Genomic DNA, 25766 nt, shown 5'->3' on the forward strand with positions numbered 1-25766 from the left:
TAGTCTCTTCAGAATTTTACCTAACAAGATATGTTTAAGAAAAGAAAAATTATTAGGAGAAAAGTGGTAAAAGAAAGATTAGATTGATGGGGTGCTAAGTTGCGATATGTTCATGTTCATATACATGGTACAGTCTGCACAAAATTTTGTTTTGTAAGTGAAAATAAAAATTTCAAAAAAGACTGCTAGTAGCTCAAAGACTACCTAAGGAAGGAGTACCCAAGAACAAGTGTCACATAGAAAAACATTGAACAAGTGTGCAGCATCATCAAAAACATGCATTTGTGAACCAGATCAAATGCAGACAAACTAAATATGAGATATGAATGCTTGACTTTATGAATGCTCCAAAATATTTTTAGCAGAAGAGGGGTCACATGACAAAGACTGAAAATGATTATATCTTTTGGTAAATACTTGAATTGAAATATTGCAATTTAAGTATTTACCAAATCATTTGGCCTAAATATATACATATGTGTATGCAAAATCAAGAATTCAAGTATTTTGATATCAATCAATTTAAAAACATCATATCCTGAAAGTTTTCTTGATCAAACATTTGTTTCCTTCTTTATTTATTGCTTATACAAGTATATATTTTTTTTTAATTTAAAAATAAGTACTGTACAGCAATAGCCGACTTACACAAACACAGAGTTACACGTTTTTCTGTAAAAATGCACATTTCTGAAATTCAAGCATAATCACTGTGGTACTAAAATATTAAATAATAATTAAGAATTGTTTAGTCGATCTAAATGCCATAATGATACAAAGCTACAGATTTTTTAAAAAATTAAGGCATATGCTATTGAAGCTGCAAAAGATGAAAACTGCTGTGAATGAATTGAAATTACAAGGCAATTTTATAAAGCCAGTAGGTGTTGAAGTTTGTTTTCCCATTTAATAAGCTGTGTGAAAATAAGTGCAATTTTGATTGTAGTTTTCACTAAATCTGAAGTGTTTCTCAAAAAAGTTTGATCTTGACTAATATTTATATGATTTGTCATGCAAAATTGCACCCAGACTTACACGAATTTATCTTAAACCATTATCATTGATCCTACCTATAACATAACTCTGAAGTAATACTGTACTGAATCCAGTTTTAATGCAAGCCTTTCAATATGAATAAGATACATAATATCAGTTCTTTTAAAAAAAATCTCTCTCATTTTTTCAAACTTGACAAGGCGTAACAGTTTTTGAACTTAATAAAATTTCTGAATAATCAGTATGAAAAACTAAAAACATAATTATAACTTCCCTTGAATGCGTCATAATTTGTCTTTATATCTGCAAAGTTTTTAATAATTAATTCTACAAATTATTAATCAGCAATAATGTAAATTGTAAAATTTTAAAAGTATACATAATTTGACTAATTCAAAAGAGTTTATTTGAATTATCAAATCATTTAAATTTCATGAATTCCTCTCAAGTTACCAATTTTTTTCCTATTGACTAACTATTTAATATGGTTATTTTTTTAAAAATGTTTTGGATAATTCGCACAAAGTTTGATTAACTGCAGTATTTAAATATGCTATTTATACAGAAAATCTCTTCAATTGTTACTTAGGATAAAAAATATAACAAAATTCTAAGTTTAAAACAGTTATATTATTTATTGGTAATCACACTATCCATCTAAACCAGTGGTTCCCAAACTGTGCTCCATGAAGAGACTGAAAGCATAAATGAATGAAAATATGGAGGTTTTAAAATTGATCATTTTGAGCTGCTATGAATCATGTGTAAGTAGTTATCATAGCAGTAGGTAAGTTTAGTAACTCTACGTACATTGGTCTATCATTCTAACATCGAATACATACATCGATCTTAGGCAGAACAGTGTGATCAGACAGTCTTGAAGTTCCTTCCAAAGACCTCCCATCCGATGCCTGTTTCTCGAATGGGCCAAGAGGCCCACAAATTTTCAGGGCCCCAAAACTGACTGCTTTTTGTATTTTAGGCACAGTCTACATGCCTCCCTCCTACTTCATATGACTCTGCTTCAAAGAGAATTATATAAGGGGCCGAAAAAAAACTTAACTCAAGGTCCGAACTTATGAGACACAGGCAATGCTCCCATCAATAAGCAAAATCATTTTATTGAAAGTATAGCATTGTCTCTTCAACCCTAAAATAATTGCATGGAACACAGTTATGTGAATGTATTTAGTAAAATTAGACAAGGGGAATATAAAAATTTTAAATGAAATAATGCATATTATATTTTTATAAAATATCTACCTCTTAATGTATGGCTCTCACATGAGAAGGAAGACATTGCTTCAGACCAAAGGCCCAGGATGAATAGTGATATTTTGTTTTTCCCTTATAAATTAACTATTGACCCCTCCCCTCCCTGGACCGTGAATCCAGCTTCAGAATATAGAATCCCTGAGTCAGGTACCCTGAAGTGCCACTGCATTCAAAATATGAGCCTAGTAATGAGTGGGATCACTCCTTCATATAACGACTGGATAAAACCTGTGAGAGGAAGAATAAAGAAATTATAAACTTCCTCTAAGGATAAAAATAGGGCGAGAAAATTTGACGGTCATGTCACTTGTCAAACGTCACCTGCAGAAGTTCTTAATTCAGAAAAGGTCACTAGTGTTTGATTACATTGTTCCTCCCCCTTTCTCTACACATGCTTCAATAAGATTTCAAATGTGCTTATAAAGATTCAAGTCTGGCCTTACAGACAGTGAATACAAAACAGAAAAGTCTATTAAAGCCAACTGAGATCTGTGACAATAACAGTTGTGCATAGCTAAGTACTATAGGCTCAACTTCTATGGGAGCATTCATAATTTCTTGGTTGGGGTTCCCCAACTTCAGGACAACTACCAAAGCCTATCCATTTTGTTATACTTCTCTGTATAGGGATTGTTATTGAAAATCGGTTCTCAGCAATGAAGTTTTAGAGAGAAAAGTGATTCTTGACCCAAAAAGTTTAGGAAAAGCTGATCTAAACATTGCTCAGAAGAAGTAAATCGAAGTTGTGCATTTTCCCGCTTAATATACTTTCCATTGTCTAACCTATGAATCAAGGTGTAATTCAAAATATCAAATACTTTTACCATTGTGAAGTGGTATGAAAAATGTCCAAAAAGAATATACTCAAATATGCAAATAGAAATAGATCTTTTTGATATCACTTGAAGCAAATCTTGAGAGCTAGTTTTCTACCAAAGGATCACAAACTGTTTTTATAAAGCAGGGTTCAAGTAGTCAAGAAATTAAAATAATTTCAGAACATAGTGATGATTGCAATTCTTGTTTTGATGATTCTATTTTTTTTTATCATTATTATTATTGGAGTCTCTTTGATCTTTGAATTACATAAGAGAGAGTTCAACTATATTATACCTTACATAGATTATCGAGACTGGTAAGTGCTAGCAATGATCAAAACATGAATAAACAAAATAGCCAGACAGGAAAAACTTTTTAGGAATCTAAAATTTTGAAGAGGGAAAAAAAGTAATCCAGCTGATAAATAATTGTATAAAAAATCAACTTTCCTTTTAGATTTGTGACAAAACTGAATAAATTTTTCTCTTTACTGCTATTATTTTGTTTTGATTTTTTTTCCCTAAAGTATAGTAAACCAAGAGATCCAAGTATGATCCATCTAAAGAATAAAACAAATTACAAAGACATCCATGCCCATAAACTGAGATTCGAACCCAGAATTACACAACCAAGAAATAGTACACTAACCAAAGTGGCTTTTTTTAAATTGTACTAAATTAGCACATATAAGTCATAAATCATTCTTTTGGCAACACAAGCAGCCAGAAGAAATTTGATTTTAAAATCTATTTGCTGTCAACAAACTGAAAATTCAAAAATTGTGTTCATAGAAAGTTTATAAATATATAATTGAAGGTACTGGCTGTAAAATTATTTTAAATGCACAGTGTCATTTCTACACATTTCAAAACTTGCTTCAAATGAATTTTCCATTCACTTTATGAATTGTTCTAGGAAAATACTGCATTTGAGCATTTGAAATATCAACAACAATTATTTCATAGTCATATGTAGATTTTTGAGGATGACTGATTCATATCTCAACAAAATAATATAAAAGACTAAAAAATATTAAGGAAGAATAACTTCAAAAGAGAACAGCAATAGTAGTAATTGAGATAACTCACAAACTTAGATAAACAGAAGTTTAAACACCAGCAACACTTCACAATATTTTTCAGAAGTGGCTCCCTCATAAATTATTAATTTTAATTCATTAACAATTTCGGAATATTGAAATGTACACCAGGAGTCACAACAGTCACTATAGCGAAATACTGAATAATAAAAATTATATATTATTCATGAGTATTCAGTCTATTAGTAGCTATGATACAAATGCAAGAACGCAAAATCAAAGTTTGTGCTGATCTTGTAAACTTTAAATGCATAAATATACATTCATAATATACATTCTGTTTGTGACAGAAAAATATTGCAAATATATATATATGTATACTGAATTACAACTGAGGATAGTTACACAAGGGAATTAGCCAGCAAAATGGCAAAGGCACTTGCTGATAATGAAAAAAAAATCAAAAACATTGTTTTTGTTCACTTAACAAGTCAAATTGAATAAAGCATGCTTGTGAGCATGTTAGGTGTACTTTCCCACATGAATAATGTTTTTAGAAAACTTCCATGTACTGCTTGTTACATCAAAGCATATTAATGCTTGAGCCATCACGAAAAGTTTGTCATAAACAATTGCATAGATTCCAAGTACCAACCTAAATTCCATGTTAAACACATATATTCTAAATCTACATTTCTACTTACTGCCATGATATTTCTTTAAGAGATGGTGGTACATCATAAGTTTAAAAAACATTTGACATCCAATGTTACATAGCAATGATTCATCATTTGAGTTTAAAAAATTTACAAAAAGCTAAAAAATTATATATACAGAATTTTCAGTACTAAATAAAACTAGTCGGCAAATTCATAGAAAATACAGCAGAACGAATATATATTTATTACATATTTGCATAGTTTTATTTCTTTAGTCAAAATGTTATTCAATTCAGTCATTTTTCGAAAATATGACTCAGACTGATTTTGTAACCATATGGATTTCATCTTAATCAACAACAATGAAAAATTTTAACTATGAAACATTAAATAATTAAATACATTATGATGAAACAACAGAAATCTTTCAATTTACAATTTTTGGAGTCAAGAAGACACAGGAACGTTGAAAAAGGTTTCAGAATACGTTTTTTCCTTTCATGATAGAAAATATTCATTTTATTTACAAATATTTTGAGATAATTATGAGTAATAAATTAATATATTTTGCAATAAAATATAAATTACAAGGCTCATAACAAACATGTGAAACAAAATCTACAAATGCAAGACAATTATTATACAAAACTTGTGAATTAAATGATTTAGCAAAGAATGGCTAGCCAAAACTATTATAGATCACTGTAAAATTTATTTAAATAGACAAGCTACACCATCTTACAGTTCCACACACAATAACTCAATCTGGAATAGGATCACAAGGATATCACCCATATACATTTGAAATGCTTTTACACCCCTCCCCGACTATGCAAACCACATGAATTGTACTCAAAAGTACAAGTCTGCAGATATTTGAAAAATATATGATGATATAACACCATTTTAACAATGATTCCAGCACAGAAACTAACAATGAAATAAATAACTAATTCAGGAGCTATCTTTTAGCTTATATAAACCTTTACGCACATAGTGAACTAATGCAGAAAATGGGCTATGAAGAGTCAAGCAACCACATTCTTCATCTAATTCCATGAAAAAATCTGAAAAAATAAGTTATTAAACTATTATAAAAATTAAAACATACAGAGCAAAAAATACACCACTAAAAATGTTAAAAAAATGCAAGATATTGGGTCACCCCAAAAGTTCTTAGAGTTTTTGTTATATACAATGTGTCAGTTACTAGTGTTAATACAATATTGGCAAGATGCCTAGCATAGCTTTTACTGTAATTGATATACAGTAGAACGTCTATTATCTAGCCATTGTATATCCCGAACTCTATGAATTGATACCAATTTTCTTAGCAATAATTTTATCCTTTTAAACAGGAAAATTATCATAGAATTCAGAAATTCTTCAACAGATGAGGATAATGAAAGTGAAGAGACGTTGTACGCAAGGTTGGTAAAAAATCATAAAACCAAGTTCTTTTGGTTGAAATAGCATTTACATTAAAAACAATTATATTTCTGAGAAAAACACACTTTTGATAATTAAATAAAATGTAATCAATATTTCCCCGTTACAATATTTCTTACATTTTAACGGAAAAAGCTTTTCAATTTACTTATTTCATATCTTAACTTAGGGAATTATTGTGTTTGAAAATTCTCTTAATTTTATCATTAATCATACACGTATAATATAGAGAGAAGTTTTCTCAAGCTACTTTCAATATACTTAATTAGGAAGCTATTTTGCAAAAATGTATAAAGAATAAATAACATACAAAATGTGTTTAATGAAACATGACTAATGCAAATTAGTTAACAAATGATTTAGGATATACAGAGTGATTATAAATGAAGTTCTGATTTCAAAATGCTGTAAAATAAGAATCACTCGTTAGAACAACTTGAAAATTTGCATGAATACTCCTGAAGCAATGGAATTTTATTTGATGAATGAGAAAAACTAAAATGCAAAATAGATGATGCTGTACTTGTCAAACACGTGGGAAATTTGCAGAATGGAAATGATAGCCAGTTGGTGCAAAATGACAATTTAATTAGCATTACACAATTTCATAATTCATGGAAACATCACAAAAATGAAGTCATTAAACAAACAACTACAGCTTACACAAGAAATGTCCATATGTTATTCACAGAGTTCTGCTATGAGGTGGAAGTGCAGTGATGTGATGGGTGTGCTTTCAATGCAGCAAAGTTTGCAATTTGACCACAATACACAACATTGAGGTACTCCTCCCCCCACAATGGCAAAAATTTCAAGGGCTAAGGTCAGATGAACGTGGTGTCATGTCATCCTGTTATTTCTGAAATGGTTCTTCAGCAGTTGCTTCACTGATGTTGCAATGTGCATCTTGATAAAAGTTGTGCTACCCACATACTGATTCTTTTGAAATGCAGCAATGATGTGGTTGCACGCGAAAGAGATAATAACGCTACATAAGTACAGCATCATTTACTGGAAAGTTTTACATTATTTTTCTTCGCCAAACAAATTTCCACTGCTCCCAAAGTATTCAAATTTCCGCCTCTAAGAGGGTCATAAGGCAGTTTAAAGGTTATATGGGACAATCATGGCCAAGCCAAAACCACTGAAGCTATAAATATGAAATTTGGTCAGTATTATATTTTATATATAATGTAGATACCCACACTACGGCGGGATTTCTGAAAATTTAACTCATAAAAGGGGTCATGAGGCATTCAAATATTATATGGGGGGGGGGGGAATCTATGCAAAGTAAAAATTTCAGATTATCGAATCCACGCAAGCGAAGCCACGGGCTAGTATTATATAGATGTTCTGCTTCTTATAAAATGAAAATGTGTGTGAGGAAATAATGAACTATCCTCCACTGGACTTTGTCCTTTAGGGGCAGCTGGTGTCTTTATTGGATCATAAGACCACCCTGCTTCTAATGATGAAATTACTGTTGTTGCTTCTTTGTTGAAAAAAGGGTGTGAGAGATACTACTGCATATAAAACGTATATATACACTACTGCATATAAAACGTATATATACACTACTGCATATAAAACGTATGATGCAATCTTTGTTCATGAACTTGCTACAAATAGAGCATAAAAAAGGTTACAAAGTGGATGTGGAGAAGCCCAACTGGAACAACAAGTGAGATTGATTACATCCTGTCTAATATAAAGCATATGATCCAAGAATGCAGTATTCTCAACAAATTCAATACAGGAAGCGATCATAGACTGGTGAGATGTAGAATAATGCTTAACACTAGAATGGAAAGAGCAAAACTTATAAAAATAAAGAAAACTGTCATTGATATGAAAAATCTTCAACAACATCGATATGAATTCCAGTTAAAGATGAAGAACTGATTTGATTTGTTATATAATACCACTAGAGATGAACAAAATGTCACCATGATGAACAGAAATTCAACCACTACCCTAAAAGAAGTAGCTATAGAAAAAGAAATCAAACTAATGAAGAAAACAACAGAAGAAACAAAGAAACTGATGAAAGACCGGAGAGAATTTCCGATTAACCGTTTAAAGGCCCGAACTATGAACAAAGTCACTTATTGTTTTGAAATTTGGAATTCGAGGTCCTTTTGCATGCCTGTACATAGATCAACTTTGAAATTTGAAGAAAAAAATTTTTTTCTTTGTTTTTCACGATGTTCCATAAATGGAACATTGGCACTTAGGGAGAGGTGAAAGCAGAAACTGATATAGTCTATATTCTCAAGATTATTTGTTTCTGGAATACAGTTATCACACGAAAATTTCTATTTTCTACCACAAATTCAAATTCGTAACACATACTGGTTTTTTTAACATAAAAATCAATGCAGAAAATTCAAATTTTTTTTCTAATGTCTGTGATAAAAGAAGGAAAACATTATATTCGATGGACCTGTTTGTCACATTGGTAGCATTTATACATAGTGTTTTTTTTTTTGGCAAACCGCACATCGTCCTTGCATTGCAGACACAATATAATGGCCATCAAATGACCTATCATATTTTTTTCAATTACAGTGTGAACCTGGATAAATAATGAACCCCTCTTTCGTTCGTAGAAGTTCCATTGTCACTACTATTCAGAATTCCAAATGCGAAATAAGATCCGCTTCTCGCAACTCAGAATGAATTATCCAACGTGCTATAATTGACCTATGGCAAATCTTTTCCAATGGAACCCAGAAACGAGGTTTTGATTGGATTCTAGAAAGAATTTTTTTTTATCCCATGCGCAATAGTTTTTTTCAGATTAAAAAAAAAACAAGACATTTTGAGCAAACTTGAGAGTTGCACCTACATTTTGCTCCGTTTTTCTGTCCTACATCTATTGAAGAATACATTTTGAGAGTTTTCTAACACCTCATCCTCGTTGTTGCAAAATTATCTAGCATTTCACATACATCAGTTGGATCTGTTGATACTAGATCATTTCCAACAATATCATCTTCATCCATGATGTTCCCATTTTCATTAGCACGTCATTGGTATACATCTACGTATTCTAATTCAAATCTGAAAGAGTTTCTAAATATCCTACAGCTTCTTATAATGTGAGATATCTTTTTGATATGGTTACACCCAGCTGAACACAAGACTATCTAATTAGGATTGTCGAACTCGGTTTGATTAGTCTGCAGTTCACAAAAACATGTATTTCTAAGAATGCAAGAATAAAAAAGTACTCGCCCAAAATATATATATATATATATATATATATATATACAAACAATCCACCCCAGAAAGCACATTCCTCTGTGTCATATTACCCAGAATTAGCCCCTATACACATGTAGAATGATGACAACACCCTGGGGTTTGAACGGGAAAAATCGAAGCAGCGCACTACACATTAGATATCCATAGAATCCCACTCTCTTGAAAGGCCAATGTTCCATACGTGGAACATGCATTTTTGATTGCTTGTAGCTCTTTAATGTTTAACAGTAAAAATAAACTAATTCATTTACTTTGATTGATAGATTAAGTGGTAGAAACACACAAAATAATTTACTTCAAAATTGAAATTTTGGCAAATTTTAATCGAAATGGGGAAAAAAATGGCAAATTTCAAAATTCTGTCAAAAATGTTTCAATTCACCTGGAGTTTTCGAATTTATTTCAAAAAAAACTTCAAACTCTCGTCTATATATGATAAAAAACTGGCAATGTTTGCATCAATTTTTATTTGACATTTTTGTAAATAAAAACGATGTTCCATTTATAGAACATTGGCCTTTAAACGGTTAAGAAGAATGACCCTAAATCAAAAGTGGAATATGCCAAACTTTGTAAGACAGTACAAAAGCAGATAACAGAAGATGTAAAGAAGTTCAATTGTGATATTGTAAAGAAAGCACTGGAAGTTAATAGGATCTTAAAATCAGTAAAACGAAAACTGTGTGTTGAAAGAAAGGACATTTTTGCACTAAAAAGGAAAGATGGAACCATAACAAAAGATGGAAATGGAATTATTAATATTGTTAAGAAATTTTACAATTCTATGTACAAACATGAAGGAAAGGTTTGGAACAGAGGAAAGGAAGCAGGAAGAAACGAAAATGGAGCAGAATTTGGACAAGTAGCACCTGTGCTGAAAGAAGAAGTCTACAAGGCTATAAGATTTATGAAAAGGGAAATGCCCGGGTGAAGATGGGATTTCAATAGACATTGTTAAAGAAACAGGAGCATGGGTGGAGATACGAGGGAGGGCATTGCCCCCCCCCCCCAGCGTCAAAGGTGGAGTCGACTGATCTAATGTATATATGAATTGACATCATCATCGTGCCCCCCCCCCTCCCAGACTTCCAAGTCTATCTCCGCCTATGAACAGGAGAAGAATTTACCAGTATGTTAGCTGCTTTGTTCACAAAATCGGAGGTGCTAGAGGAATAGAATAATGCAATGATAGTTCTTCTTTACAAAAAGGTCTGAAAAGAGGATATCAAGAATTATCGACCAATCAGTGATTTATAAAATTTTCACCAAAGTGCTGACACACAGGCTTGAATCCACATTGGATGTAGCCCAACCAAAAGAACAAGACGGTTTTCAAAGTGAATTTAGTGGAACAGATCACATCCAAACAATCAAAGAACTCATAGAGACAAGGAATACAAATTACCATTTTGTATGGCCTTCATTGATTTTGAGAAAGCGATTGACTCTATCTTCACATCTGCTGTTGTTAAAGCTAGATGTAATTGGGGTGGAAAAGACTTCTACCCCTGATCAATATCATCAAGAAAATATATGACAAAGCAACGGCAACCATCCGGTTGAATGAAGGGAAAGCAAAGATTGAACTTGGAAAAGGAGTCCGGTAGGATGATACTATTTTACCAAAGCTCTTTGCTGCTATTTTAGAAGTAGTATTCAGAAAACTGGATTCGGATGAGAAAGGAATTGAAATAAATGGAGAATTTCTCAACCATATGCATTTTGCTGACAACATTGTTATTATCAGCAGTAAGCCAGACGAGCTAGAAGAAATGATACAAGAACTGATGAAGGCAAGTATTCAGGTGGGTTTGAAAATGATTCTGCAAAAGACTAAAGTTATGTTCAACTCTTTTGCGTTGAATAGGACAATCCTGCTCAACAACACAGAGATAGAAGAAGTAGAAAGCTATGTATACCTGGGACAAGAAATTACCATGAGAATCATTAATGAAATAAATAGAAGAATAACGATCAAATGGAGCACTTTTGGCAAAAACTAATTCTGAAGAGCCACATGTCATTATGCCTGAAAATAAGGCATTTAACAATGTGTGCTACCAGAACTCACTCATGGAGCTGAAAGATGGACACTCACAAGCAAGATGATACAAAGGCTACAGGAAACACAAAGGAGCATGGAAAGATGTATGTTAGGTATCACAAAAAGAGACAGAAAATTTGGAAATGAGAAGAAAACTGGGAACCACTTGGATAAGAAGCTACCCAAAAGTAATGATGCCATGAAGAGTATCAAACGTTTAAATAGAAATGGGTTGGACATGTTGCAGATGATGGGACAATAGATGGACCACAAGTATTCTTGATTAGTACCCCAGTGGTGTTAAACATCCGACGTGTCCCTGTGCAAGATTGATTGACGAGATCCGACAGCGGCTGGAGTCAACTCGATGGCAAAAGCATCAGACAGAGTAAAATGGAAAAATTTAGAGAAGGCCTTCATCCAGCAGTGGATTATGATACAGGGTGCATAGCTACTAGCACCCTGTATGTAATGTTTACATTGGATGAACGCAGGTGTCGAGGAGATATGATCGAGGTGTTCAAAATTTTCAACGGGATGGATAGGATGGACCATGAACTTTTAGTACACCGCCAATCATCATCAAACATCAAGACCAAAGCTGATCCTTAGCTAAGGCTCTCTCCGGACAATCCCCCATTTAAACCAAGCCCACATTGCTCACCAAAATAGGGTTAGGGCGAGATGACTCGACCTGGCAGTTATGTGTATATGTGTATTTCTCTTTCCTCTATTCAAGTTCTTCATGCATTTCATGTCCACAACACACGTGTGTACTCATGTTGTCGTATTCATGTTGCTCACCGAATAAGGTGCTAAGCGAGATTGCACGGGTGATCCCTAATTGTATATATATTCCCCCACACAATACTTCTATTTTGTATATTTTCATTAAATCCACCGGAGCAAGTGAACTCAACCCAATAAAACTGATGCTGGCTTCTAGTCCGCAAGTTATCAAACCCAACTGCTCACCAATAAGGTGTTAAGTGAGATGACTCGCTCCGATGGATATATATATATTTTTTTTTAATTTCACAATAAGATTCTCTTTTCTTTTTGTATACTGTGTATATAATATGGCAAGTGTAAGATAACACTCAATTGCTTTTAAAACATACCTCTATCCTAATATGTGTACATTCATCTTAACTAAACCCCTGAAACTTTTCCAACTCCCAATCCCACATCTTGTCCGTAGTCCCCACAAAATATGTTAATCGCGACAGTACCCAATTGTCCGGGGAAAATATGTTGTAAAAATTTTGTATGTTTTTTTTTTGTACACAAAATAAAGTATTCCAGACTCTGCCACGAAGCTGGGCTGGAAGAGATCTCGGCAACGGGATAAGTCCAGTGGCAAAGTTCTGAGGGTTCATTCATTCAGTACACCGCCAATCGACTGCTTTTACAAGGGGACACCAGAATCGATTGGTAAGGGACAATGCGAGGTTATGGTGTCACAGGGAATTTTTCTCTAATAGGGTTGTTAATAAATGGAATAGCTTACCCCCGGAGGTAGTAAATTGTAACACAATTGACACGTTTAAAAAGAAATACGATAAACATGTTGGGGTAAATCGAGAAGCTATCCATTCTTAGAATAAGACAACCATAAGTATTCTTTATGGGCATTGTATAATATTTTATCATGTGTATATATTGTTTATAATTTGTGTTAATTGCATTTTTAATTGGGTTGCTGTATTTTTGAAATATATGACATCCATATTTTTTATGGGCATCTTTTTATCAGCCACCTTGTTGGGCATTTTGCCTGCTGTGGCGTTGTATTTGTATTAGCAAGCGCTGAATTCTACTGGTGAACTATCGATTTTAGAGGCATATTTCCAGTTAGAAAAAGTATCAAAATAACAAACATAAAATATATAAACATTTACCCTGTTTTTCCCCCACCTTTTCTCCGTTTTTTAAATTCAAATATCTCAGTGAATATTGCACTTGAAAACATGAATTGTTTTTGTTGTTGTTGGCATCAGGAGAGATGAGGCAAAAACTTTCTCATTGCATTTTTGAGGATAGGGTGTCCGTATAAAAAAAGTCAGTTTTTTTAAATTTTAATAACTACACTGCTCAAAACAATTAGGGGAGCAAGCAAAAAAGTGAAGAAAACCGTGCGAGACAGCCACGTATTGGCATACAATGGATAGTACACGCGTATCAATGCGCAATACAGAAAAAAGATGTAAAAAAATTTGGAATTAAGCTTTAATTCTTTGAAAATATGGAAAAAACATGAAAAGATGATTTAGGGCAACAATTTTGTTACATGTAAACGATAAAAAAAAGTACTTTTTAGACATGATACATGAGTTTTAATAGGGCGTGTGGTCTCCTTGAACAGCTAAGACTGCTGCACACCTGTTTGCCACGGATGCGATGAGGTTATCGATCAGACTTTGGGGAATACTGTTCCACTCCTCAAGAAGTGCAATCTGCAAGTCTCGGACAGTAACAGGCGGCCTTGGTCGCGCAGCAATGCGTCGTCAGGATTCAGGTCAGGAGAGCACGCTGGCCATTCCATACGATGTATTGTTTCAGCTTCAAGCATGATCTCCACCAAACGAGCTCTATGCGGTCGGGCATTATCATCCTGGAAAACAAAGGAATCTCCAATGGCTCCAGCGTAAGGGATGAGTTCGTAGTATCTCGTCTGCATACCTTCGGGCCGTAAAAGTGCCATTCCGAATGATATGCAGGTCCGTACGTCCGCCTATGCTGATTCCACCCCATACCATCCAACCAGCTCGTCTGTATTGTGACCTTTCACGAACGAATGCGGGGTTATTTCGAGTGCCCCTGTCCCTCCATACCAGAACACGTCGGGTGTCACACTCCAGACTGAATCGGGACTCGTCTGTAAACAGCACTTGGCTCCAATCATGTTGCTCCCAATCTCGATGTTCAGCAGCCCATCTTCTTCGGGCCGCACGGTGGCGTGGGGTCAACGGAATGCAGACCATTGGCCTACGTGCATAGAGCCCTCCCTCATGAAGCCGATTACGTACTGTTTGGCTGGACACCCTTCGTCCTGTTGCCAAGAGCAACCGTCTTTGCAGCTGCGTAGCATTCTCTGTTCTGTTTCGACGGGCTGTTAACCGTATATACCGGTCATCAGTTGCTGTAGTGGCGCGTTGCCGACCTTGCCCTGGTCGACGTCTAACATTTCCTGTTTCTTGGAATCAATTCCACAGCCTTGCAACAACACTTCTGGCGACTCCAACAGCGTCCGTAACATTACGTTGTGTTTGCCCAGATTCCAGTCTGCCTTTAACACGCCATGCCATGGATTCCGGTAAATCACGTTGTTGAGACATCCTCAAGTCACCTTGTCTCAAAAAAAAAAATACTGCGCAATCGAATTTCACAGTTACGGCAGTAAAACAGACGTTTCTGCAACATCCCGATTTCTACCCTTATCTCCTTTTTCTGGTTTTTGACGTCGTGAACTTTGATTTGCATATGAAGTTTTCTTCTTCCGTTTCCTGCTAGGCTTTAAATTATGGATGATTCATTTTATGTTACTTATCGGTATACATATTTGCGTAATTTTGTTAAAACCATGTGCTCCCCTAATTGTTTTGAGCAGTGTATATAATCCCTTGCAACATGAATGATGCATCTGAGTTCTACATGTTATTTGGAAAATTTTTGTAATTGGAAATATGCCTCTAGGATCAACAGTTTGCCAGTAAAATGCAGTACGTGCTGATTGCCATGCACCATGTATTCAAGAAACTTTTATGTAATTTTTTGAAGAAAAAAAACACTTATACCAATAAAAGGTACAAGACTAAAGTTATGTTTCATTACTTTAGTGAATATACCATTAGAAAATATGGTAAAAATGAAAAATTTTGGTTGATAAAGAACTGATATACTTTATACAAGTGAAAAAATATTTAGACCAATTTTATGAGATTCTTTATTAAAAAAAATAACCAGACTGGTTTTAAAAAAAGCCACTTGGTTAAATCCAATGTGCCAATGTGGTTTAAATCAAACAACCCTGTTTGTAAGTGGAAATAAAAAAAAGATGCGAAACAAAAAAAAAGATGCTTTTGTGGAATTGGTTGGTTGAAGGAGAAACATTGAGGCTTGTCAGAAATAGTCATCAAAAATAAATTATAAATTATGCAGCTAAAGGTGTTGATCTTGGGAACGTGTCAGGGAGAACAACCTTATGGGAGTAGAAGTTGTGATAAATTTTATCACACAAGGCAGATTGCATGAAATAGGCTAAGATGTTTTATAATGTAAGTGGTTAGCAACCAAATTTAACCAGTGAGTGACTTAATGACTTTTTTTGCAAACTAATATCGGCTACAGAAGTGATAAAGTCAGGATATGGCTATATTTTCATGAAACACCAAGTGATCACTGTAGAGAAGTTTTACTGTATATTTTATCAGGTTGTTCTAGAAAACTCTGTCCTAAATTAAAATATTATAGTCATCTCACCTTTACAATATTCCCTTGAGCAAATGTAATCAGCATGTTCCCACAGATCATGGCAGAGATGCAAATTAGCTAAATGGATGCTCTGTTGTTGCATCATACTGTATAGACTGTGGGATACTGTAACAGCATCACAGACAAGTTCATATGGGAGTTGAATTCCATTAGAAGATGCTGTAGGAAGAAACCAACTTGACTCACTACTACTATAACCACTACTATGAGAGCTGTGTGATGCAACACTTCCTGCTGGTGAAGGTGTAAGTGAACATGGTGATGTTTGAGGATATGGGACTTGAGATGTGCGTGAACTTTGAAGTACATGGAGTGGAGAGTTAGATGTTTGATTGGAGGATAATTCAGTCTGAAAAAATACATGAACAAAACATGGCTATAATTCAAAGTAAATTAAATATCATTCATACAAAGAATATTTAATTTTTAAACCAGTATCTTATCAATCATTAAATCACCAGTTCAATGTGGATTTTTTTCAAGAATATTCTACTATATTAAGCTTTTTTAAAAGAGCATATTTCAGCAAAATTCAATTCAATCTAAAATAATTTACTGAAAAAAAATTATATAGTAGAATATGAAAGTTTACCCATGTGGTTCATTGATCTATCTATAAGGAAATCCACTGGCTTCTGGAATATGTAAACTATGTAGAAGGTCGGGAAAAGATCTGTTATGTACTCGAGTATCAGAACTTAACAATCAATCAATAAGTCATTCATCATTCTCAAAAGAATCAAATACTATGCCATTAGAGAAAGGCAGGAGATTAATCCACTTGAAGACTAGATTTCATAATTTTCTATTAATGAATAGAACATAAATAAACAAATTAACTTTTTCTTTAGTTCAATACAGTCCATGCTGCTTAATGTGATCACATTGGGACTCTGGGTTTCTGATAACAATAACCAAATGATAATTATATCAATAAAAAAAGTCATGTTTGCAAGTATGGTTATCATAAGGTGACCGTTTGGTTGAATGTCATGTATAGTAAATGGTTAAATTGGTAAAACAGAACAACTCTGTCTTCCTTTCCTACATATATATATATAATTGGTTGAAAAATGTCCAATTATTCCAATTTTTTTTTCTTCCATTCTAAAATGCCTTTTTTTTAAGCTAAAATCCTGCATTTTTCTTATTCAGTCATTGTGAGGCATTGGAATAGAACTGTTTAAAGTAGTTTCAAGAATTTCGATATTTTTTTTAAATGTACAATATGTTTCATAGATCCCTTGAGAAACTCTCGAAAAAAGAAATTTGAAACTGGACAACTGAAAGAAATTAATCAAGAACTGAAGGAAAGGTCTCTTTTTATTTCGTCACACATTTGTATTATTTATATTTGGATTTTTGCCTTCACTATAGGAAGGCTATTTCAAAGTAGCTGAACATGAACATGGATCACAGGATATACCAATTTCTCTATGGATCACAAGGAATACTACAGGCTGATTATGACATTAAGTACAGAAATGTTTGTCAACGGGCACTGTATAGCCCAGGTTAATAAGATACTCGCCTAAAGTACCAAAGGATGTTTAGAGGTGTTGGGAGTTTGATACCCGATTCATCCTAGTCAGAAAATTTCCTCACGCGAGGATACAACAGAAGTAGTGACAGCATGACCACAGAAAGCAATTGCTACCACAGGGAGTCCTACACTTAGCGCACCAACCTCTTGGTGAGTATAAAAAAGGCAAAATGTCAAACGCTGCCATTCAGAATCAGCAATAAACTGTAGGTCCCAATATAATCAGCCCTCATGTGCAGAAAATGACTGTGGTGCAACAAAAATGATCAATGATCAAATGTTTGTCCACAAGAGAGGGGGGAAGAGAACACCTTCTAGCCTCCAACATACAGTCTTGCAGTCTTGATAATGATAACTTACAAGGAAAATAATAAGTTTGGTTAAACCTTAGCTGCACAAAAAAAAACCAGAATGCACAAAAAACTTATGATGGAAAAAAAATAGATAAAATTGTCTGAGGTACCCATAACTATAAACAAATTTTTTCGCCATGTTGTGATATTGGTCCGTTCAGTTCCTTGCAAAAGTGGTGGCAATATCTGAATGATAACATTATCCATGATTCTAATAAAAAGCTAGTGGTGTACAGTGGTGGTCTAATAAAAGCTAGTGTACTAGTGGTTTTTCCCTATTTTTGAATGCAGTAGCCACAGGGAAAAAATATTCCTGGCACTAACAAATACAAGCACACACACACAAAAAAAAAAAGTGGAAATTTTGAGAGAGAAAAACTAGATGAAAAAAAAGTGTATCACAGTACTTCATTTCTGCAAGTGAGAATGGGTCAAAATAACAGTTAATTCTAATCCATAAGAATAAATTATATAATAAATTCTCTATTTACTTGACTGCCTAGCTGTGTTTTTTTACAATGGCATCCAAAATTTTATTATATAATAGTAACGTATATATAAATGTGAAAGTATGTATGTATGCATGTTTGTTCTTTATACAAATCTAAAATTTTGGACTAATTGTCACCAAATTTTACATATATATCTAACATAACCGGGATTGAACAATAGACAATTTTAAAAGTTCGTCAAAGCTGAGTGAAAACCTGTTGGGCAACAAGGGTTTCTCTGCATCAACAATGATTTTCGGAATGTTTACTTTGGTTCCCTAAAATTGCGTTTCAGACATGCATATGCCCTTAGAAAGGTTTGTTACGTCTTTAATGCTGCAGTATTATGCATAATAGTTTATGTCTTCATAATGGTTTGTAACATTTTCAATCCTCCTGGTAATTGAAGAAAACCTGGGCAGTGCCAGCTATTATAGCTATATTATAAAGTTATTATGTTAAATACTAATAGCTAAAAAAAGGTAAAAATTTTGTTTTTTTTATTTTTGTAATCTATAAATTTTGTTGATAATATATTGTCATTTAAATTTTTATTTTTCAGCACTTCGCTCAAGTAGTCACTCTGTTTAAGCCATTACAATTTTTTGATAACACGAGTGATGACTTATAAAAGTTTCACTGTATTTTGGACCAGTTTGTGAATAAAATTGATACAGATAGTTGTGTTCCTTAATATGAACATCTCTCAAGCACTTTTTTTTCTAGTCGTCATTGTATCTGCCAAATACATTGCAAACTAGTTTTTAATACTGCATTCACCAGAGGATTGAAAAAAAAAAAATCATTATGGTAGAAATATAGAGAAAAGTTTTTGCAGGATCAAACTTATTAGTGAACAGCCATTTATTCAAGTAATTTCCGGGTAGTTTTTTTACTTTCTTTGTTTCTGCTGCTGGTGTAAAAATGTCTTTTTCTAATTTGTCTGTCTTTATTTTTTTCACAGAAACTATCACCTCAAACTGATCAATCCTCACACACAATTATAACAAATTAGACATTCATGTTGATTGAAATATAGTATTGTATTGTTACAAAAAAATTGTAACAAGTTATTTGATTCACAAACATGGTTAAAATGGATCTTAACATTAAATATGATATATAGCTGCTCCATAGCGAATCAGGTGTACCACCTCCCCATTTTTAATAATAATAAAAGCCTTAAGCTTTTTTTTTGGTCCTTGGGTAAGGATGAAAAATAAAAATTACTTAGAAATTTTAATTATCTATCAGAAATCAGGGAACAGGTCCAAAATTTGGACAAAGCACTTTTTGACGATAAATTGGTGCACAGCTTTAGAGCCATAGGCTTAAAAGTTTTTTTTTTACACTGATTCTAGTTTAGTGAGGAGTTTACTCTATTTGTAAATTAAAATTTATGGTGTGGATTTCATAATTACAATTAAAAAAACTCACTTTGAGATGAGAAGTTATATTCTTATGAAGATATCTGACATCATCTCTATGAAGCTGATACATTTTTAAATACAATAATGATTGACATCTTAAACTGCAAAACAAGAAGATAAATACATCAAAAGTTGAAAAAATAAAAGTTTTAATACAACATAGGACATTAATATTTTTGCAGAATACACACATGTGAAATCAACCCTATATACATAAAAAAACTAGACTTCAAATTAGTATTATTGATGAAAAGCCTGCAGGAATCCCACCAAAAAATTTAAAAAAAAAAAATTAACAAGGTACAGACAACTGGACACAATGCAGATATGAATTTTAGAAGGAAAATTTAACAGTGACATCATTTCCCTGTATATTAAAAAATCACTCATAAATATTCACCCACTATGCTACTGAAATGCTATACCATGTCAAATACCCAAAGGTAATTAATGAAAAATATCAATAAAAATTTAATTTACCAATCTAAAGGCATACTTTACACTGTGAGGATCTAGGTTCTTAAATAACCTGGATTCCAGGGACCCAAGACAGTTATAATAGAGTGGCATCACTGGCAGTACCCATGTGTGCAATATTGAAAAATGTTGAAGTAAGAATATTTTAAAATGAACTTTTTTTCTGATGACCTACATATAAATGATTACAGTGTTACAAAAGCTGAATAGAAACCAACTTGAATACAGTGAAATATTGGTATAACGATCTGCAGACCAAGCAAAAAATATTGTTGTACTTATCCTAGAATTATGTCATTCTTCATTATCCATACAAAGGTTTCCAACAGCTGGCTGATGCAAAGATGAATTTGGGAAAGAGAAAATTCAACTATCGCTATATCGAGGGGCATAATTTTAACATTTAGACTATAGGCATTTCCGAACAAGACTTGAAAAATATAGTTGTATAGGGATTTATTGCTATATCAAGTATGGTTGTAGCGAGGTTCTACTGTAATATGCTCATGGATTATTTTCCCTCAATGAGATTATATTTTATCAATCTGTATCTTTTTATTTATGCAAAACATAAGAAAACTGACAGCTATTTTTTTAAAATAAAATAATTCCATTATTCAATCAGTGAAAACACAGACACAGAACGTTTTGAAGTTAAGCTAGCTTGTGAGTCCTGAAAAATAATAATTAGTACATGTTTGTCTGTACAAATAATGAGAGGAAAAAAAGAAATCCACATATATACAGTGAAATTCCTCTAGGACAGCCAGTCAATATTCCCAAAAAAAGTGGCCGCCTGCGGAGATGACAGCTGAATAGAGGTTGAGTGGCAGGAAAAACACGTTTCATGAGGCATGTCAAAATAACAGTTTTCAATGTGACAAAAAAAATCTTATGCTCAATTTATTTACATGCTTAAAAAAAAGATATATATAAAGTGAAACCTTGCTACAACAATACTTAACATAACAATAAATCCCTCTACAATGATATTTTTCAAATCTCGTTAAGGATCACCTATAGTCTAACTCAGTGTTCCCCTAACTTATTCAGCCCATCGCCCCCTTTTCAAAAACAAAATTTCTCATCGCCCCCCCCCCCCCGAAAGAGATGTTAAAAACCCACATTAAAAAGTTGAAAGATGCAGTGACAAATTTTCGATTTTTTTTTTTGTGTCATTGTTTTCCTGAAACATTTCTAGTATAAAAAGGGTTAAAAATTCTAAAATAATTACAATTAAAAAAATTACAGTAAACTTCATTGCAAAACAAAAAAATTAAATTTGTGAATTATAAGCATATGCATATAGCACAAAACATATGCATTTAGTTGCATTTATTGTGGTCAAAGTAATATTCGCATCACACAAAAAATATCCATTAATGTTAAAATTATTAAAAAATAGATGCAAAACTACAATTGTTACTTAGTTTTAATAAAAATAATTTTATTGTTAATAGATGTTTTCTAAGTGTGATGATTGTCGCTTAGTTTTCTCAGCAGCATTCTCAAACACTCACAATTTAATAATTGAATATCTGTAGGTGATTTAGATTTTTGTCAAAAGATTTGTGTGACTGCATTGAAACGTCTTGCACATGAAAAATGTTCAGCTATATTAGAACTTCTCAATAACGGACACTGATGGTAGGGCCATCTTAAGAGCATCATGGACCTCCCCCCGCCAAGTGATTTTTCTGAGGCCCTACCTGGACACGTCTCTAAAGATTCAACTACTTCTCGTTTTTCTGAGGTCCCTCTTTTCTTCAGGAGCCCATGCATTAAGATGGCACTGACTCACGGGATCGAAAATTTTCGCCGCTAACGAGGAGTGTCCGTTAATGGATAGTAAAATAATCAGTCTCATATCCGGAGTCCCGTTGACGTAATTCAAAAAAGTATTTGGTAACTGGAGGTGTCTGCTAAAAACGGGGAGTGTCCGTTATGGCCGCTGTGGTGGCCGAGTGGTCATAGTGACGGACTTGCGTCGCGAGGTCCCGGGTTCGAACCCCACTGTCACCACAGTGGTGGTCGAAGTTGGTTTTCTGTGGTTCCCAACTTTAAGGCGCGAATGCGAGCCCCACACACACACAATCTCCCCTTAAAGAAAGTTTCGCCACAGAGAGCAAAAGACCTACAAACAAGCACAAATTCAATCATAACACATCACTCCACTTCTGAAATATAGATGGTGGCACTGAAAAATCAAACACAACACTACATTCGCATTCAGACTGTTAGGTACACTTCCGGCACAATTCACTAGGTAGTAAATCGCCCATAAATGGTGATAGACCTGAGTTGTGCTCGGTTTGAAAGAAAGAAAGTGTGTCCGTTATGGGAGGCTCCACTGTATATCCGCATAAATTCCAAGGACAGTATTTGCTTTTGTAGCCAGAAAAATTAACAGCCATCTTCAAATTTGAACGTCAGACCGTCTTTTAATGCTATTTCTGTCAATTTTTCTTGTAAATGTGATAATTGTTATTGTTGGAGAATGAAAAGAAAAGTATCGAAAATTGTTATTTTCATTCAGAACAGATTATTAATTTCATTGCAGATTGTGAGGATCTCTTGGGAATACGTGATGATCATGTTACATAAAAAAAATAAATATTATTTTAATCTCCCTCTCCCCATTGTCAACTGCACCTTACACATTCCTGAAACAATTTAAACTACATGTAACATGTGTTACGTACTCCTATGAAATCGCGTATCCAGAAATTTTATTTTATACAAAATTATTCGCACCAACGCATGTTGGAGTTAATAAATACAAATACAACGCCACAACAGGCAAAATGCCCAACGAGGTGGCTGAGAAAAAGATGCCCATAACAAATACCAACAATAACAATAACCAACAGTTAAGTGTTCTACTTTGACATGTAACACAAAATAAGGTTTTGATAAGTTCCGATGAATGCATAAAACTTCATTGATGATAAAATTCAGCCAGTCCTTATTATTCAAGTTCGAACAAAGCCACTTGCAACATGGCTTAATTAGAAATTATATATATATATTTACTTAATATGGAATTGATGCAAACTACTCTGCGGTTTCGATTTTATAGTGACCGCCTTAGAAATATGCGCACATGGCTATCCAATTAGAATTAGTGTTGTTGTAATGTACTAAATATGCAATCGTGTTCACACTCTCTGAACCATGGGTCGGCAAAAAAATTTACCTGGCAATCTACTGCTTTATGACTTTTCCCCTTCAAAGTTTCAAAATTTAATCATTAAAATAAATTCATTTTTGAAATTATTGATCTTGGGAGCTCGTGAGACATTAGTTGGTGTTTTTGTTTTGTTAACCAAGTAAATTCTGAAACGAACTCGAACGCAAGTATTTTTTGTTATACTAGCTCTTATTTTCTGTCATCTTATTTCCGGTGTGAACGGTTCCATAGGAGAAAATGGAGTTTCTCGCCAAGGAAGATAATGAACGAATAAAAAAAGAAGACATCTGATATTTTATTTAGATAATTTCCTATACAAAACATTATCCCGGCATTATATTCGCTGGGTAAACAAAATATTTGGATTCAAGTCACAGAGGCCCAATTCCTGCCTTGCCCAGGACCTCTTCGTGTCCAAGTCAGAGTCCGCCTAGCTGCCATTTATTTTTCAAATCGCCAGAGTTACTGCGATATTATATAGGTCCATATTTTAAGAAAATGTAATTTTACATTATTTCACAAGAAGGTCTCTCACTTCTTTCTTGATTAAAACTGGCAAGCATTGGAGAGATTGCAATTGACTCTCCCTCTCTCTTTGTTTTCTTCTACATATATAATTCTGAATGACATAATTATTTTAAATATTTACCATTGTTTTATGAACATATCTGAAATTTCGTTAGATTGCAATAAAAGTCAACCCTTTCAGCTCAAACATATTAAAAGGAAAAAAATTCGAATGAAACCACACTAATTAAACGTAAAAATACAATAAAAAAATACTTTCAGAGAGATATGATTGATAATATAATTATATCATTGAGTAATACTATTAATATAGAGCGCAAAAAACCAACCATGTTCACTAAAAATACCCGAAAATTCATTGGCGTTTATTTCCGTGTATTTTTAATGAATATCATTGGTTTTTTGTGTTCTACATTGTTAAAAAGGTAATTCCATCATACTATTAATATACTGCGATGCTTAAGAATGAGTCGATTTCAAATTGAGTAGAATCACTCTCAAAAGGTCGTATGAAAATGCATCGTTTTCTTTCAAGGAAAAACACTACATAAGTCACCGTAAAAAAAATTCAAGTCAAAAAAATAAATTTTAATAAATTTTCTACTAAACCGACACCACGAGAAGACATTTCTGTCATCCGATGCTGAAGGAGCGTGTATTCCCCCCCCCTCCATCCGTATATTCTTCGCAATATTCGAAGGAGAAATAATGCTTGTTTTCGGAGATAGTACCAAAATTTCCCTTTTATCCTCATTGTCATAATCAGCGCGGTTACAGATAAGCATTAATAGATCGCATAGGCACCGAAACCTAGGAGCTCAGGCCCTTTGAGCCCCTCTCCCTCAATACAATTTTTAAGGGGGTACTGAGCTCCCCCCCCCCCCCCAATTAATTTCTAAAAATAAAATGCAATGCACGTTCTCTCTTTCCTGCGTACACGCTTGAGTACGACAAGTACTTGGAACGACAAGCAACTTTATGCCCCCCCCCCAATAATTTTTTCATGTCGGTGCCTCTGATAGATAGTACTGCCCAAGTGGCTTACTTAGTCATAAAAATTGGTCAATATAAGAGGATTTAGTAATATCAAAATTTTGATGAAAAAAAAAATACATTATTGTACTTACGGTGTGGATTGAACAAACATCTTCTCCCGCATTACATTCATTTCTTTTCGGACACCATCGAAATTATAAATAAAAACACAAAGGCCCCAAGAGGCAAATTGCCCAACGAGGTGGCTGAAGCTGATATGCATGTTTGAACCATGAAATGGAGGTCCATCCGTTGTGTAACAAACACTTTAGATATATTACTTTTTTGCACGAAAATTCAAGACTGCTTGTCTGTAATTTATGTTTTGGTACTTCCACATACGTTATTTTTGGGTTTAAGTAATTCATGAACTTGAACGAATACATTACAAAAATTTTCTATTACAGCAGTTCCTCAAAGTGAGCGTCGAGGTTCCTAGTGGTGTTGTTACGAGCTGTTGGCCATTGATGTTTGTGCCTGTTCCCAAGCGGTTCTTTTATAAAAAAAACCAGCATACAAAAAAACCATAGCCGTAGGTGAATGAACAGTGATGCTAAAATCATGCCCCTCCCACCCGCATCCTGCCGCAGGATCCCGAGGCTAGGCTCTTCGGCGGACCACAATCTGTATTGAATTTATAAGGTGAAAAAATAATAATAACGAGAATCGTCTCG

At 33.7% G+C, this 25766-nt stretch overlaps 1 protein-coding gene across 2 annotated transcripts in view; it reads right to left on the reverse strand.

Moving 5' to 3' along the window:
• Positions 1-934: 934 nt before the first annotated feature.
• LOC149085057 (uncharacterized) overlaps positions 935-25766 on the reverse strand; it is a 76704-nt gene continuing 51872 nt past the window's right edge. For both annotated transcript variants that reach the window (XM_089232838.1, XM_089232839.1), the window contains exons 14-16: positions 19870-19963; positions 16034-16394; positions 935-5855 (exon numbers count right to left, since the gene is read on the reverse strand). In XM_089232838.1, the coding sequence (XP_089088964.1) occupies positions 5743-5855; positions 16034-16394; positions 19870-19963 (568 nt within the window). In that variant the 3' untranslated portion in view covers positions 935-5742. The remainder of the gene's footprint in view (positions 5856-16033; positions 16395-19869; positions 19964-25766) is intronic.

Source organism: Pholcus phalangioides, unplaced genomic scaffold (genome assembly GCF_987345545.1).
Source record: "Pholcus phalangioides strain wild (caught in Gottingen) unplaced genomic scaffold, Ppha-v1.0 ptg000007l_1, whole genome shotgun sequence".
Classification (NCBI taxonomy): domain Eukaryota; kingdom Metazoa; phylum Arthropoda; class Arachnida; order Araneae; family Pholcidae; genus Pholcus; species Pholcus phalangioides.